Raw genomic sequence first — 12,659 nt, 5'->3', positions numbered from 1 at the left:
TCATGAAAACCACCTGAACAATGTAATGGACAATATTTTCAAACTAGCAGCTTTATCACAATGCAGAGCTATTATTCATCTACTGCTTTTTTATATCTTATGGATGAAATCCAAAGATATGATCTTCAATTGCAGTTTTGTGGAAAATCTAGACTGTAATGATGTTCATACATATTTACTCCTGAAAGTCCTTGGTCAGATGAAGGCATACCAGAGGGCCAGCTTGCAAAATATAAACGTGGAGCTGGCTGAAGTGAGTGTAGGAATCGAGGAAGGGAAGTGTCAAAACGTGCAACATGATCCTGACAGGAAGGAGCAAGAGGGAATTTTTAGTACATCTCGGGATTCAAATGCCGATTTCATTGTATTGTTTTAACTTCCAACTTCTCATTCTGGGGTTTTCACGCCTTTTGATTCTGCTCTGTAGTAAGGCCTGTCTAGTCAAAGCAGCCACACTTCTTAGCAATCACAGAGTCACTCTCGGTTATGGAATATGTTTTCCAGCTTAATGAGCAAGAGCGTACACATAATGCTAATGAAGGATTTTTGCTTCAAGATACTTTTAAAAATGTATATGAGTAAGAAGAATTGTTTACTTTGATTATTTTAAGATGTAAATGCAGCTGCTTCAAAAGGGAAAAAATAATCATGGGAAAAATGCAAACATGATACGTGAACACGGATCTCAAGTTAAACCCCGTTTCGCCTATATCGTCTATATGGAAGAGGGGCGTGCGGCCACCCGCTGCTTGGAGGGCGCCTTGTTTGCTCTCTAAGGCAGCAAGCATTAATAGATACCTGCTGCCTGTTTTGTTGCAGTCATCTTCAGTCAGTCCTGGAACCAGGCAGGGTACACATGACTACAAAGAATCATTCTCCTTCAACTGCTGGTAAGGATGCTTACCTGATGTCGCTATCGTGATGGAACTGTTTGCCCTGCCCCGACAGCAAAGAAAGAAAACTCTCCCTACCAGGAAAGCATGCCTTCCTGAGTCCCACACACGGCTGCCAGGCTGCTCCTCTGGTCAGTTTCCTCTTTGGAACACAACGCAGGTCAGGAAAAAGGCAGGAAAGGGTAGAGCAGGAAGGGCATATTGGTGACATTTGTGCCTTAGAACCTCACTGTATGCCTCAAGTATGGAGCCACTAAGCCCCATTGGTTCTTCCTTTTCTTCATTGCAGCCAACACCCCTGCCCTAGGTTTTCCTTGCTAGCCCCCCAGTTTACAGCAATAGCCTGGTGATTATTCCCCCTGCCTGCACTCCCCTGCAAGTGTAATCTTCCTAAAACACCCCTTCCATCATGGTGACCTTCTCATCACCCTGTGCTCAGAAAGCTTTCAGTAGAAGATAAAGGCCACCCCTTAGATGGAATTGGGCCCCTTCACAATCTGTCTAGAGTCTTGTATCCTGCTACTTGGGATGAGAAGAGTTCATTCCAATCAGACTGATCTGTTTACAGCTGCCCAGCTCTCTGGTAGGGTCTGCCCCTGCACGTTTCCCTATCACATTTGCTCTATCACAGTTCTGTTAAATCTGACTCGCCTTTGGAGATAGTTCGGTTTCCACGTTTTCCTCCCAGTCTTGGGAACATTAAAGCTGGGAGCATGGTGGAAGTTGGAGCTAAGTGCCTGGCACACGGAGGCCCTCCATGGTTTCACATCCTCTCCCATTGCTCTCTCATGGTTTTGCTCGGCGCATCACTTCTGCTGACTGCGCCACCAATGATGTTTTTGTGTCAGTGCATTTAATCACCTGTCCCTGTCACCTGACACCACAGACGTTTCCCTTGTATGGCGTGGAGAAAAGCCTTTTAGTGCCTGTCCTTGAATCATTTACATGAAACAAGAATATTAAATTCCTTCTAATGGAATAAAGGGAAGAGAGACAAGGGTGGGACCGAAGCCAAAATAGTTGAGGTTGCTCAATAGACGACGCCAGCTATCCGCTCTAGAAAGCGCGAAGGGATTTTCGGAGTCCTTCCCCAGACCCAGTGCATCAGAATTTCTCACGTGAATCATACAGATGCCAAATTAGAAAATCTCTTAGTCTTAGAGGGTGAGAAAGAGTATTTTCTGTAAGTGCAGCTCACCACATCTGCACATCGGAATCGCCTGCAGAGTTTTTGACAACTCCCCTCGGTTACTGCAGCCTCACATCAGGTCTCCTAAGTGTAAATCTCTGGGTGGGAGCCCAAGGTTGAAATATTCCACAGAAGATTTTTCTTTGCATCCAAGAGTAGAAAGAAACCACTAAGCCAAAAGTTAATGAGGACCAATATTTACTGGGTAACTACAACTTCTCAGAAACTTTATTAAGCAATGCACATGCATATTCCATTTAATCCCCACGATCCTGAATCAGTCTCTCCATTGTCACAAGCTCGGGGAGGTGAAGTAACTAGTTCAATGCCATACAGCTAGCACATGATCAAGCCTCAGTGAAACACAAGTCTATCTGATACGAAACTCCAGGTTCTAGTCACGTTCCCCATCTACCTTTATTGTATTTGATATTATTTAAATACATGGCCATCAGTCTTTTATCCAGAAATTGTGCCATCTGTTCAATATGTGATTCTGTTTTGGAAGTTCTGACACCACCCCAAGGAAGGGTCTCTCAGCTCAGGTTTAATTCATTCAGATACCCGTTGACTATTTGTTGCCCCAGGCTTTTTCTCAGTATTCCCAAGACCTTCCATCTAATAGACCAACTCCTATAGTTTACCTCCTTATAAAGAGGTATATATCAATGGTAACTAAGCTTTTCCATAAACAAGATAACCCTGGTCCCCCTTGAAAAACCTGACTGTAGTCCTTGGTAATTTGTCTGGAGAAGGGCCTTATTCCTTCCTCCTGGATTTCCAAACTAGAAAGACTGCCCTTCTCAAATTTGAAAATAAAAACAAACGAAACAGACGACAGCAACGAAACAAAAATTATCGGCCCAAGCTCACGTGTATCGCCCGAGTGACAATATAGTAGACTTACAACACTACCTTGCAGTCAGTGCTTTTCCACGCCCTGTATAGAGGGTTTTTGTTTCCAGCGCATTTTCATATCTCTTATTTCATTTTTTCCCTCACAACCCAGTCCTTCCTGAATTGTAGTTTCTTTACAGATAAAATAATTATAATCGAGGAGTGACATGAGAGTTAATGAGTAAATGGGCTTAAAGTATCACAAGAGTCTTGAATGAAAAGTACACACTGTTTTCACTATCATTAATATAATGCAACTCATCCATTACAGTTCTGACTGGAGAGCATGGACAGTGGCTCTGACCTCATTTTCTGGCCAGGCCAGGAAGGGTCTGCATAATAGCCCCAGAGCCAGACAGGCACAAGGGAAAGAAACCAGTCAAGGTTCAGAACAACCCAGAAAGCCATCCTCACTGCAGTACAATTGGGTACTTTAAAACTGATTAGGGATGTTGTATGGACAAAATTTGGAATGGACGAGTCAAGGACCCGGGGAGAGGAACAAGTGACGGGCATGTTTAATAGATGAACCCAAATCTAGTGATATTAGAGGGCAGTCCCCAAGCAGACCCATGAATAAGGGATTTGCTACCTGGCAGGTTTTGGAGCCTCACGCTCTGGCCAACAGTGAGGCATTTCGAAACATAAGGGAAGGGTTTATTTAACTCATTGCAGAACACCCTGGAAGAGCCATTTCGAGAGAGACAAGGAACTAAATTAATGTTGGGGGCTTGAGCCCCCCCCAAATATTCATGAGATAATTATAAGTGCATGTGAGTCACCATAGACACCACTTTTTACTTCCTATAGTTTCGGTTCTTCACTCCTTCCAGAGGCCTTTTAAAATTATTGGATGTTTCTCTTCTTTCTTACCATTTGGAGAGCTAGGGTTTTCAGTCAATGTTAATTTTCTTTGAAGGATTTCAGAGGGTGGTATTTCCACATAGAGACCCTTAAAATTATTATTTTCAAGTAGGGCTGATGCTTTTTCTTTGCAACCTAGAAGAAAAGAGATCTATGTAATCGCAGTGTCAAAATGTCACAAGACTGAGATAGGTTGGAAAAAAGAAAAAAAGGAAAGAAAATACAAAAAAAAAAAAAAAAAAAACTTAAAGGCATCCATACAGTCCTCAGCCTTATAAATCCTTGGCTCACATAAAATACTTGTGACACGCTGTAATTAACGAGTTACTCCTCTCAGAATGAATAATAATGCAATTATTTGCCAAAAGCAGTGAAGAAAGGAGAGTTTCTGTTTTTAAAAATATCTGCCTTACATTTCCGTAGAAAGAAAAACCCTGGATTAATTTACATAAGCTGCCACTGCACAGAGTGGCCTGCAATCTCACCATTACTCTGTATGATAACTCTGTCACCCGTTTATTAGAGCCTTATATTTTTCAATGGTTTGAAACAGCAATAAACTGACAAGTCACCACCATGGTTAAATTATCCTGGTTCTGAAAAACTTGCACCCAAATGCCGTAAAATATAAGTAGTAACCTGCCTGGTGAAACGCGTCCTTTTCTCAACTGCACTTTGATGCCTTTAAGGCCCCTAAGGGCTAGTGCTCTGTCTCCTTTGTCTGTGGGGCACGAATTAAAGGAAGGAGGTAGGTAATCTTTTTCAAAGGCCAGATAGCCCAGAGTTGGGTGAGAGTTTATATGAACCTATCACTGGCTCTTTCTCCTACATGTTAATGTCTCCATAATGACTGTTCTCTTTTTTTTTTTAATTTTTTTTAACCTTTATTTATTTTTGAGACAGAGAGAGACAGAGCACGAATGGGGGAGGGTCAGAGAGAGGGAGACACAGAATCTGAAACAGGCTCCAGGCTCTGAGCAGTCAGCACAGAGCCCGATGCGGGGCTCAAACCCACAGACCGTGAGATCACGACCTGAGCTGAAGTCGGACGCTTAACCGACTGAGCCACCCAGGCGCCCCATGACTGTTCTCTTTAACTTCATCCAAGTCCATCCTGCCATTCTCTCAGTAAGTCATTCAACAGTCGTTACCGATGACCTTGCTATGATGCCCTCCACCAGGTTCCAGAAATCTGAAGGTAAAAAATACACATTGCCCTTAAGAAAGTTGTAGAAAGTGAAGGTATAAACTAATAAATTGGGACATCAGCAATGCAGTAAATGCCACCAGAGTTCACACTCCATACACATACACAAATTCATTTATTCATAACAACACACAAAATCTTTCTACCCTGTGAATCTGAACTTCCAAAAACTCCAAGCTCTTAAAAGTTTTGAAGCAGTGCCTTGGAGAAGATGTGGTTCTAAAATGTACAATTTCAGTAGTGTCATTTAGAGTGGATGTTTGTGTAGATGTGTGTGTGTCTGTCTACGTGTGTATTTTTATAAAAAGTAGAAACACCTTTAGATAGAATTTTGCCAAGGGTACAATAGTCTAAACAATTGATGCCTTCTGTAGCCAGACTGATTCAGTGCATATCAACTTGTTACTTGTTGTTATAACCAGATAATAGTTCAGAGTATCTTCAAATGAATGTTTACCGATACATCCTTACGATACTAAAAAGTCTGGATCACTTGTTTGGGAAGTCAGATACTAAAAGTCACTGTGATTTAAATTCATAAAATCATGATAAATATTCTAAGAGCAGACCTAATCTTATTTTGTTCACATCCTGTACATCCAAGGTATTCTGTTAAAGAGTAAATAGTAGGAATTTGGATCTGCTTTGTTTTTCATTGTACTGAACAATACGTAGAACAGTACAGGTTCTGATATCAAACTGTCGATACTGGAAACTAGGTTCTTCCCTGTACAAGCCATGTGACGTCTCCAAGCTTCAATTGTCTCATCTGTAAGATGGAGATAATAGTAACTACCTCATAGAGACAGACAGATGAAAGGGGTAGCTGCATATAAAGCACATAGCACTGGGGCGCCTGGGGGGGCTCAGTCGTTTGAGCATCTAACTCTTGATTTTGGCTCAGGGCATGATCCCAGGGTCATGGGCTCATGCTGAGCATGGATAACCTGCTTAAGAATCTCTCTCTCTCTCTCTCTCTCTCTCTCCCTCCCTCTGCTTCTCTCCCCACTCATGCTTGCTCTCTCTCACAAATAAAAATAAATAAATAAAATAAAAATAAAATAAAGCATATAGCACTGGGACAGGCCCTATCATTTTTTTTAATGTTTATTTATTTTTTGAGATAGAGAGAGACAGACAGAGCATGAGCAGGGGAGGGGCAGAGAGAGAGGGAGACACAGAATCTGAAGCAGGCTCCAGGCTCTGAGCTGTCAGCACAGAGCCCGATGCAGGGCTCAAACTCACTGACCACAAGATCATGACCTGAGCGGAAGTCGGACCCTTAACAGTCTGAGCCACTCAGATGCCCCATGGGACAGGGACTATCATTAAGTAAGATAGTATTATTTTTGTCATTATTTGATCTCAGAACATTTAATATCTGTTAAGAAATTATTTTGCTACCCTATGTCTGTGTTTATGGCAATATAGTAATGACAATTTGTATTAATTCTATAAGAATATAGAGTCATGTCACTGTATTCATTTCATTTATTTATCTATTAACTTGCAGTTATTGAATGATGAGTGTATTGGGTGGGGTAGGGAACACAAGGGTAATTTAACTACTACCAATAGAGTTTCAGACTATCGTCCTGGAATCCTGCATTGTTTTCTAACTAAGTTTAATAAACTCAGACACAAAAAATAACTTGAAGATACCTGCAAAGCCCTTGTTATATAATTTGCTCTTTAGATAGATGACAAAACATGATTTCTCTCTGTTATGCTGCCAGTAACAGATAATTATTTTGGTGTCTTTCAAGGAGATAATCCCCAGAATCTAACACAACAACAGTAAACTGGTTTGAAGGTAAATGGAACCAACTTTTAAAAAATAAACGTCAGTATCCTCCCCTCTTTATTTACCACAAACGGTTAAGGAGACCAAGGGTGATCTACAAAATTACTTTCCCAAATCCACTGTGAAAAGGACCAAAAGTTCTTTGAACATGTAGGCAGCTCCCAATCTCAGATTTTTCAGATGCCAAGAATCAGCCCAGGTCCCCATGTTGTGATCTCAGCAGCAACATCACAGCCGAGGTAGGAACTCCACTCCTCAGTGACTTAAGCATTTGGAGATGGTTACCATCTGTCCTAGCTATTTGTTCCTAAACAGGTGAAAGTAAAAATAACCAAGTGTTCCTAAAGCAATTCTCTTACAAAGAAAGAAAGAAAGAAAGAAAGAAAGAAAGAAAGAAGAAAAAGAAAAAAAAAGTTAAGTGCATTAGCACAATTTCTGCCGGCACTTTTAACAGAGATCTAGGTAGTTCTGATACAGATGGTCTAAGGACTACACTCTGAGCAGCCCTGGTGTGTAGACAAACCCTCTCTCACTTAATCAACACATGGATCAAGCAGTGATTCCCAGGAAGTGGATCCAGTGCCAGGTGGACTGCCTAAGAAGGCAGAATCATAGTCTCTACCCCCAGAGTTACTGAGGCCCAGAAACCTGCTGATAATTCGTATATTTACAAGTTTTCTGGGAAAGTCTAACATACAGCCAATGGTGAGAGGAAAGGGGCTATATTTTACTTCAACACATCCGTGGGTGGTCCTTGTTCCACAATTTACTAGCTCTCTGACCTTATAATTGCTCCATCATTGATCTATAACATAGCTGTTGCAAAGATTAAATAAAGCAATGCATGTTAAGAACCCAGCATGTAGTAAGCTGATTATTATTGTTATCATTATATGCCCAGCTCTAAGTAAGATATATAGAAGTAAAATGTGTGCTTCACCACTTCAAGAAGCATATAACCTATTTAGAAAAATGATGTAAATATTAATAGGAATTTAAAATACGAGTTTAGGGGCGCCTGGGTGGCTCAGTCGGTTAAGCGGCCAACTTCAGCTCAGGTCACGATCTCACCGTCCATGAGTTTGAGCCCCACGTCAGGCTCTGGGCTGATGGCTCAGAGCCTGGAGCCTGCTTCCAATTCTGTGTCTCCCTCTCTCTCTGCCCCTCCCCCGTTCATGCTCTGTCTCTCTCTGTCTCAAAAATAAATAAAACGTTAAAAAAAAATTAAAAAAAAATAAAATATGAGTTTATATTCTAAAGCAATGACATATTTACACACATGTAAAATATAGTCTGAGTAACAAAGTAGATTGTAAAATACTGAGAATTATAATATAAGAACATAGGAAAAGTCATATGAAGTTTGCTCAAATAAATAAATAAATAAATAAATAAATAAAACGTCCAATACTGGGGTGCCTGGGTGGCTCAGCTTGTTGAGCATCCAACTCTTGATTTCGGCTCAGGTCATGATCTCATGATTCTTGGGATCAAGCTGCTATTGGGACACTGCATTGATAGCATGGAGCCTGCTTGGAACTGTCTCTCTCCCTCCCTCTCTGTCCTTCCCGTGCTCACACACACGTGCTTTCTCTCTGTCTCTCAAAAGTAAATAAATAAACTTTAAAAAAAATAACAAAATGTGTAATTCTGCTAATTCAGGCAATCTAATTCTCACTAATTCACCATTTTAAGGCATATTGTAGAAAAATATTAAAATCATGAGTGCTAATCAACTTCTACTTATTACTTACAAGAACTAGAAAAAGTATATATCTGGGAAAGGAGTCCATGGAGTAGGCATCAAGGAGCCCACAAAAACTCTGAAATTTCATGCAAAACATTGTTTTATGTGAGTATGAATATTTCTGAGGAGAGAGCAGTACCTTTCATTTGATTCTCAAAGGGTTTTCTGCTCCCTCCCGAAACGTTAAGGACCATCAAAGAGTCCTGTTTTAGTTCTCATCATGTGCATCCTTATGTATGCTGAAAAAATATAACTCCTGACTGCATTCCAAATAATCTCCTTGCTTACTTTCGTGTACATGTCCTTTGAATCATTTTCTTTACGCTCTCACCATTCAAATATCCTGAGAATAGAAGTCACATGGTAAGATCTCATTTGAGGAAATTGTAAAGCAGACTTTCATGGCTACCTCAACCTATTCAAATCCTACAGGCATCAGCATGGAAGTTTATGTACCTGTTTTAAAAGTTCCAGCGGCCAAGATTTACTGATGATTATATTCCCTTTTTATTATTATTTTTTATCCATTTCTCAATCTTTTGAATTATTTTCAATTAGTCCTGTGCTTTTCATCTCAGATAGAAAAGTGAAGGAACTTCCCTGGAAGGATACAATTCACTTTTGCCAACTTGTATGTTGCCAACCCAGCACTTAACACTGTTGATGTTACAGGTTTTTGATTGAGGTAAATTGGTGTATAACATTGTATAAGGTTCCGGTGTGCAACATTATAATTCGATATTTGTATGCACTTCAAAGCGATCACCATCCTAAGCCTAGTTACTATCCATCAGCATACAATTAAGCCCCTTCACCCATTTTTATTTCTCTTCTCCTACAGGTGTGTGTGCAACATCGACTGCTCTCAAACCAACTTCAATCCCCTCTGTGCTTCTGATGGGAAATCTTATGATAATGCATGTCAAATCAAAGAAGCATCATGTCAGAAACAGGAGAAAATTGAAGTCATGTCGTTGGGTCGATGTCAAGGTAATGTTCGTACCAAAATTCATTTCAAAGCATGTTTTTAGTCTTTGTGTAGAAGTGCAGAGTGAAGATAACTCCTTATTAGGCAAGCTATTTCATTTCCGAAAAACAGTTCTGATTTATAATGGATAGCAGAGTCTACTGTAGCATTTTGGTGATTATAGGAGTCTCAGGGTCTGTCAGCAACAGTCCGTATCTTTTTTCTATATAATGGGACTGTGTCTTCATAATGCCGTAAACACAGAAGCCTGTATTTAGCAGACAGTCTCGTTGCAGAGGGAAAAAAGGGCCAAAGTCATTTTTAGCAAAGAAGCTGAGGATTTATTAGCAAGCCTTGAACTTAAAAACAAATGGCACCATTTTTATGTGTTGATTTCAATAGAAGTGTTTCAAGTACATTTTTTTAAAGCACAATGTACTAGAAAGTTCTGTTTTGTTTCTTATTCAGAAACAAACGTTTCCTGGCTTTTTGACTTGTTATTCTTTCATCCACCTTATCTCAGTTGTAATTGTGAACCTACTCTGCCCCAAACTTCAGAAAGCTGATATCATTCTACTATTCGCTCTCAAGCAAATTGACATAAATCTGTCTTTGTGTACAGGTTGCTTAGAACTATAGCGGTAAAATTTCCTTAATTGTCATGAAGGTACTATCAGAGGAGTAATGTAAATTTGACATTAGATGTTTAGGATGCATTTGATCAATCTTTTAATTGTTTTTTTTTTTTTTTTTTTTTTAACGCAGATAACACAACTACAACTACTAAATCTGAAGATGGGCATTATGCAAGAACAGATTATGCAGGTACTTATAATGTTCTCTACTACAGAATATGAGCGCTTCTTTAAGAGAGTTCTGAAAGAATAATTTTTACCGTTGAACCTTAGTTGAATCTTCCAAGACTTCTGACATGTGCTGATCTTCTCTCGCTTAGTTCAAACCTTCAATAAGCAATAGTGAATTTTTGTTGAAGCAAATAAAATACTTTTTTTTTTTTGCCAGAGTTAAAGCAATTGTCAAAATGTCAGCAAGATATAACTAACTTGTTTTGACAGTGCAAACGGTACAAATGACAAAACATTTATCAAATTAATGGGCGTCAATGGAAATTAATGCAGTTTTGGCAGCATATCGTGATGAATGCTTGAATTTTCATTAAAGTCAACAAGAAAAAGCTTTGCTAGTCTCTAAAAACACTAGAAAGGACAGCTATAGATAATAATACAGCCGATCTCTCTTTCATGCAAAGTTAAAAAGGTAGGTGTAAACTATTTTCAAAATAATAAAGTTCTTTAAAACTACAATGTAGCTCTGACGTCTGCAGAATTATCAAGCATTTATATAAAAACATACATTTTATTAGCAATTATAGAATGCTATTTTGAGAACTATTTCTATCTAATGTAATGCTTCTAGAGTGAGAGATAGTTGATGGGCACGCAAATAGCAGATCATAAAATTTTATAAAATTTTGGATTGAAATATAAAAATAAATTATTGATGATGATAACGATATGTAGAGTTTTTTTTTTATTTTTTAAAGAGTTTTTCATTTAACTATCAAACAGTAGTGACTCAATTTAGTCAATCGAAAGTGCTTCTATCTGTATTATCATTCATTTTTTTCAGTTATTGCATTTTCTTTAACAGTATTTATGAAGTTATATTCATATACAAAATTAATCTCAATGAAACTGAAGAAAGGTAATCAGATATTGTACTATGGATACCTCATACCGGATTTGGATTTGGAAGTAACAAAATAATTTTTTTTTAATTTTTCATTTTTATTTTAATGATTTTCAACATGTAAAACCTTTTATGTGCTAGAAGCCCAGAATCATCATGAACAATAATACATGGAAAAACATTAGTTCTGCTATTGTATAGGTGTTCCCAAATGTCCAGCTAAGATATTAGCAGGTATTCCTTAAAAAAAAGTTGTCTGTGGTCAATAAGTTTGGGAAGAGCCTAGGTAAACAAATGACTTTCTTACCCAGAGCACCTCAGAGCTCTTTATGTGCACTGTAAAATTTTTAAGAGATATGAATCTTTTATTAATTAGTTAATTTATTTAATTTTTGTTCCAATACATACACAATGCACACAAATGTAGGCTGGATAGTATAATGAACCGATATGTATTCATCACTCAAATGTAGTAACCTGGTCCCATCCCAAACTCCATCCCGTTTCAGCATTTTCAAAATATGTGGAAAGAAATCCCAGAAATTACATCATTTTATTCATAAATACTTTAGCCTGCAACCCTAAAAGATCAACACTTTTTAAATAAAATCTCATTATTATCACACCTAAAATGATTATGAATAATCCCTTATAATATATAGCTTTTATCAAACTTATTTGATAAATAACACATGTTTTGGGGGCGCTTTTACAGCACTCATGTTCCCAAGAATGCACTTTGAAATATGCTGATCCACCGGAAAATATTAAAAGTAATAGAAGATTATGAAAAATCGAGGTCTGAAGCTAATAATATACATTTTAAATATTAAATGAAATCAAATTTAAATTCTATATTTTATTCTAAACAATAGCTATATCTTGAAGGTATTATAAGCTGCTACCTGGCATATTTAATTTTACTGTAGCCTAAAGTATTTGAAGATTTCATAAAGATTTCACTTTCACATAAAGAGTAACTAACTGTGCTTAAAATACCTTTATACCTGTTTTGCAAACTAATTCGCTTGGGAAAAAAAATCTTCAAAAAGTTAATATTATGAAAATGTTCTCTATTGAACCATCCATCATTGAACTCATAGGAAAATCAAGCCTCTCCCTGAAACAAAGAACTTTTCAAGTTGATTAGCATCAATATGCATATATATGTGAGTTTCCGAAATTGTACAATAAATATCATAATGGAGTTTACCGCTCTCTCATTGTCATTCATATTACATATTTACAGTTTGCCCATTTTCAAAGAGTTTGGGAGTTGAAATATTGTTCCAAAAAAATTCATATTTGAATTTGGCTTCAAACAAATAATTTCTGACCTTCAATGTCAATGCTTTCAGTTGGCATTATTTCCTATCTTATC

At 38.2% G+C, this 12,659-nt stretch overlaps 1 protein-coding gene across 5 annotated transcripts in view; it reads left to right on the top strand.

Moving 5' to 3' along the window:
* Positions 1 to 12,659, top strand: part of TMEFF2 (transmembrane protein with EGF like and two follistatin like domains 2) — a 238,786-nt gene that overhangs the window by 177,470 nt on the left and 48,657 nt on the right. For all 5 annotated transcript variants that reach the window (XM_042949522.1, XM_042949521.1, XM_042949519.1 and 2 more), the window contains exons 6-7: positions 9,443 to 9,591; positions 10,334 to 10,393. In XM_042949522.1, coding sequence (XP_042805456.1) covers positions 9,443 to 9,591; positions 10,334 to 10,393 — 209 coding nt within the window. The remainder of the gene's footprint in view (positions 1 to 9,442; positions 9,592 to 10,333; positions 10,394 to 12,659) is intronic.

Source organism: Panthera leo, chromosome C1, assembly GCF_018350215.1.
Source record: "Panthera leo isolate Ple1 chromosome C1, P.leo_Ple1_pat1.1, whole genome shotgun sequence".
NCBI lineage: Eukaryota > Metazoa > Chordata > Mammalia > Carnivora > Felidae > Panthera > Panthera leo.
The sequence above is the reverse complement of the archived record's forward strand: the minus strand, read 5'-3'. Positions and strand labels throughout refer to the sequence as shown.